Source organism: Mus caroli, chromosome 1 (assembly GCF_900094665.2).
Source record: "Mus caroli chromosome 1, CAROLI_EIJ_v1.1, whole genome shotgun sequence".
In the NCBI taxonomy this organism is placed as follows: Eukaryota; Metazoa; Chordata; class Mammalia; order Rodentia; family Muridae; genus Mus; species Mus caroli.
Genome location: NC_034570.1, coordinates 47,207,859 through 47,212,671, shown reverse-complemented (window position 1 = coordinate 47,212,671; position 4,813 = coordinate 47,207,859). Strand labels below are relative to the sequence as shown.

General features: G+C 39.7%; 1 protein-coding gene across 1 annotated transcript in view; it reads left to right on the top strand.

Annotated features, from left to right (window-relative positions):
* Nucleotides 1-4,813, top strand: part of LOC110295232 (dynein heavy chain 7, axonemal-like) — a 151,034-nt gene that overhangs the window by 15,676 nt on the left and 130,545 nt on the right. Inside the window, exon 7 of the mRNA XM_029475280.1 lies at nt 1,154-1,339. Within this exon, the coding sequence (XP_029331140.1) occupies nt 1,154-1,339 (186 nt within the window). The remainder of the gene's footprint in view (nt 1-1,153; nt 1,340-4,813) is intronic.

Sequence of the window (4,813 nt, the reverse complement as noted above, 5' to 3'; positions counted from 1 at the left end):
ACAGACAGAAAGGGGGAATTAGCCTCTCCCAGGAATGAGACCCCTTATTGGTTGTATAATGCAGAGTAGACAGCCTAGAAACTATGTACACACCAACAAGAAGTATGAACTCAGCCCTGTGTGTTGTGCATACACATATCTTAAAAGATAGATAGATAAATTGTCAGAGATAGATAGATAGATAGATAGATAGTCAGAGATAGATAAATAGAAAGAGAGAGTGTGCTATCAACTTGAGAGGATATAGGAGAATCTAAGAGAAGAAAATAAGGGTAGTGATACAATTCCACTACTATTAAAGCACTTTTATAAAAAGCAAAATGAATAAGTTGATTTTATTTTAAAAATAATGATGCTATCACTTAAAAATTAAATTGCAGTGACTCCATCTAAGTATCCTGTGGAACACTGATCTTACACAGGTTTGGGTGCCTTTCCTCAAGTCTGGCTACCTTGATAAACATCTGCCCCTTTCCCTTTTTATTGAATTGTTTAATGGTGTAAAATAAGCTTTGGGCTGATTGTCCAATGCAGAAAGCAGGCTTTTAGCTAGTGACTGGTGTTCCCTGTGAAGCTTAATTGAAAGTGTCTGGGAGGACAGTGATGCCATTTAACAACTTAAAAGATTGTGCTTTATAAATAAGTGTAAATTGCTAAAAGTTTTAACCTTTAAAAGCAACCTTAAATGCACTAAGTGAGGAGACACACTTATAAAATATTTAAAATATAGTGCCAACTCTGGAACCCGGACCCTTGGCATGCTATGCAAATACTCTACTAACCTGCTTCATCCAGAGTCCTCCCCCATTTTTGTTATATATTTTTTTAAATCTGTATTTGCAGTAGACTGCTGGTAACTAGTTTAATCTCAGTCCCTTGTGTTGAAGGTCATTTCCTTAGAGTTGCCTCACTGTTAATTGTTAGATGCTCTGTAGAAATCCTTAGAAGCTTATTGAAGTCACTTGTTTGTTAAAGTCATAATGTCACCAACTTTCTGTATCTCAGTGAGATGCATCGTGCTTCTCTTTTTCAAAGTGCTTTTTAGAATCTGTCTAGGTTGTAACTGAGAAAGCTTATCTTTGAGTTGGGAAATCTGCAGTTTTCAGCCCATTTCACTTGTAGATATTGATAAAAGCTCACCTTTATTTTTGAGGTTGACTTGTGCAGCAAAAAGCTAGAACGGGCAGAACAGCTGATCGGGGGCCTGGGAGGTGAGAAAACCCGATGGAGCAACTCTGCGCTGGAGCTTGGGCATCTGTACATCAACCTGACTGGTGATATCCTCATCTCCTCAGGGGTTGTCGCCTACCTGGGAGCCTTTACATCTAACTACAGACAGGTGAGGGATGCCTCTGGGGCTCTTCTTTGCTTTCCCCCCATCATTGCAACATTAACCTCTGGTCTGTTTGTTGCTGCTGCTGGTGGTGGTAGGGAACTTGACGGTATTTTTTTCCCATCTGTGTTATTTTGATTTTGTGTTAATTTTTGGCTACTGCAAGGAAAAGCAGATTAGTTTTAAATTATTTGTAGTCAAAAATTTTAGACATCCTGTAAATTGCTTGGTATCCAAATGATGCTGTGTGAAATATTGTTTTAAAATCTAATTTTAAACTGACAGACTTTAGATGAATTTTTAGTTCCTAACTAAGTGTAAAGGAATCAGGGTGTGGGTGTGTGTTTGTGCGCACACACAAAAGTGTGCGTGAGGGATCCATGCCTTAACTACTCTGCATGGATATTAATAAGTCATTCTAAAGCCACATCAGAGGCTGAAACTATAGCAGGTGGAGACAAGAAAACCTTCATTTACCTTAATCAAGGGCTTCTTGGTTTCCCTTAACATAGTTGCATATCGTGTCCACCAAGCCTCACTGAGGACTTTTCCGTAAGCAGAACTGAGTCCCCCATTTCCATTATGGTTTCTTTGACTATTGAATTTTTAAAAACAAACTTTTAAGAATCCTCATATAGATGGAGCTTCTATTTTAGCCTTTTCACTTTGGAGGCCTCTGTTTACCTTGTTAAGGTCATAGAGGTACAATGACTTTCCAATTTTCAGCTTTGGCTGTTCTTTTGAGTCTTGTTCAGTAGGGGCATTAACATCATATATCTAGCTGAGGTCGTTAACATTTAACGTGGTTAGTGATGGGTTAGTTCAAGTGACAGCTTTAAACAAGGAAACTTACAAAGCTTGAGATAATTTCCCAGGCAGAGCCATCAAGCCAGTCAGAAAGAGAGAGAGAGTAGGAACAAGAAACATTGTCACTTGACTCTGCCCTCCCATAGGGACTTGGAACAATGGAAATGCTAGAAGGCACTCACTCCCATTGCTGTTAGATTAAATCATACCCCTGGGCATCCCAGTGACCCCCATTGGGTACTTACCTGCTGCTTGGGCAGCTAGAAGTGCCAAACCACACTACACCACACCATACCATACCACACCATACCATACCATACCATACCATACCATACCATACCATACCATACCATACCACACCATACCATACCATACCATACCATACCATACCACACCACACCATACCACACCATACCATACCACACCATACCATACCACATCACACCACACCTGATGCTTGGTTATTTTATGTTACTGAGAGAGCCTCGAATATATCTTAGAGAAAACACCAGGAAATGCTCAGAGGAGGATGGGAACATGGGGGGTGGGGGTGGGGGGACAGAAGAAAAATTCAGGATAGGGTACTGCCAAATTGTGAGCAATTTCAACATCCCAAAAAAGTGATAGTAATATAACTTGGAGGATAAAATATAAAAAGGTGAATTTATGACATGAACTAACACAAATGAGTATATGACGAAAATCAGAGGCATTTCCCTCATTACCAGGTGTCTTCCACAAAGGGCTGAAATGTTAACTACAAATGGACAGGATCAATGAGCAAAATTTATCTCACAACTGCTGCCTTTATTGTTCTCAATTATGGGTAAAGCATCCATGTTTTCCTGTGCAGTTTGCTGAGCCCTGAGCCCAGTCATTTCCCTTTTAGGCTGAAACAATCCTGCAGGACAATGGCCCTCGAATTATTCAGGTTTCCAAGGGAAACGTTTTTGTTATTTCCATATGAATTACTCAAATGTGCAATCCCCAGGAATTACCTGAAATCTAGGTCATGCCATCCCACTTAAACTGTTGGTCCAACTGTTGCAGCTCCTCCCAGTGAAAATCCTGTCATAACACTCACAGTGTTAAGAGAACCCTGCTTCTCACTCACCCAAGTATATTTGTGTAATAGTCTGAGATCCAATGGACCAATAATCACACGTAATTATAATCCTACAATTATGAAACAGAAGCCTGGCTCTAATGAAGTGATTGAAAATTAGCATCGTTGGTAGATGAATAATTTGAAATTATGTACTACTGATGGGATGCAATGAGAAAAACAGTGTCACCTGTAATTTTACCGCTAATAGAGATATTGGACATTACAAATAATATTAACAACATTTAAGTTCATGAAGTGGCCACTTACCCAAGTCTGCCCTGGCCTTTTTTCATAAAACTATAATATTGATACAACCTACTCAGCAGGAACCTGAGGGAAAAGGTAACGACAGCCAAACCCTTCTCAGCACCATCTACACATAACACGTGCACGTGCACGCACACACACACACACATGCACACACACACACATGCACACACACGAACACATACACACACACACGCACACGCACACGCACACGCACACACACACACAAATGCAGGACATCCTCATTAGCCCAGAACAGGTACAAGCATCATGCCCTTTGCTTATGGACACCCTCTTTTTGCCTGTCTCTATTTCCCTCCCAGTCATGTCTTTGACTATTTCTATAGCTTTAGGTCTGTAGCCTGAACATGAAGGTTAGTATACACTTTAGTATTGAGTAAACCATTTAGTATGATTTTTGGCCACCATAACAGAGCAAGTCTCTGGTAGATAGGACAGAATTCAAAATGTGTCCTGACCCTTGATACAACTCAATATACTTCAGGTGATCCTTCCTATAGAGCACATGGGAGCCAGAAATAAATGTTTTCTGTGTCCTCTACCTATTCCACAGGTTTAGTTTTGTATTATAAACTATATAGTATTTTTCTGTATATTTATAATTTAAATATGCATGTGTTGAAAATATAATGGTTTTTAACTGTNAACTTGACACAATCTATAATCACTTACAAAGGNCATCTCACTTAGGGGTTGTCTATATCAAGGTGGCCCATGAGGATGCCTGTGAAGGATTTTCTTAACTGGATTAGTTGAGGTGGGATGATTCACCGGGAATGTGGGGAGCACCANTGCCTACCGTAGGTTCTGCAGGAGAATGAGGCGAGCAGTAGAGGCAGGCATCCATCCATCCTCACTCTGCTCTTGCCTGTGACTGTGACCTGTTGCTTTAAGTTCCTTCCACCTTGAATTGAATTGGGAGCAAAATTTATCCATTTTCCCCCTAACTTAATTTCTGCTTGGTGATTTTATTATAGCAACAGAAATGAAACTAAGCCAGAGAATGTCAACTACTCTGTAAGTTTAAACTTTAGAAAAATACACAGTAATTGTTCTTCACAGATATAAAATTCTAACTTTGTCATGTGGTCCATGTGGGCTCTGTCTCATTGCTTATTACAGTACATAGCTTACTTTCTTTGTTATAATTTTATTTGGAAAAGGTTTGGTGCACAAATCATGTTCGAGGCGAAGCTTCAATAGCAGTTGGTTTTCTCAGTAAATAAACGTTAGGTAGTATCCCTTTGGCTACTGTCCAACAACTCATGTCTCTATTT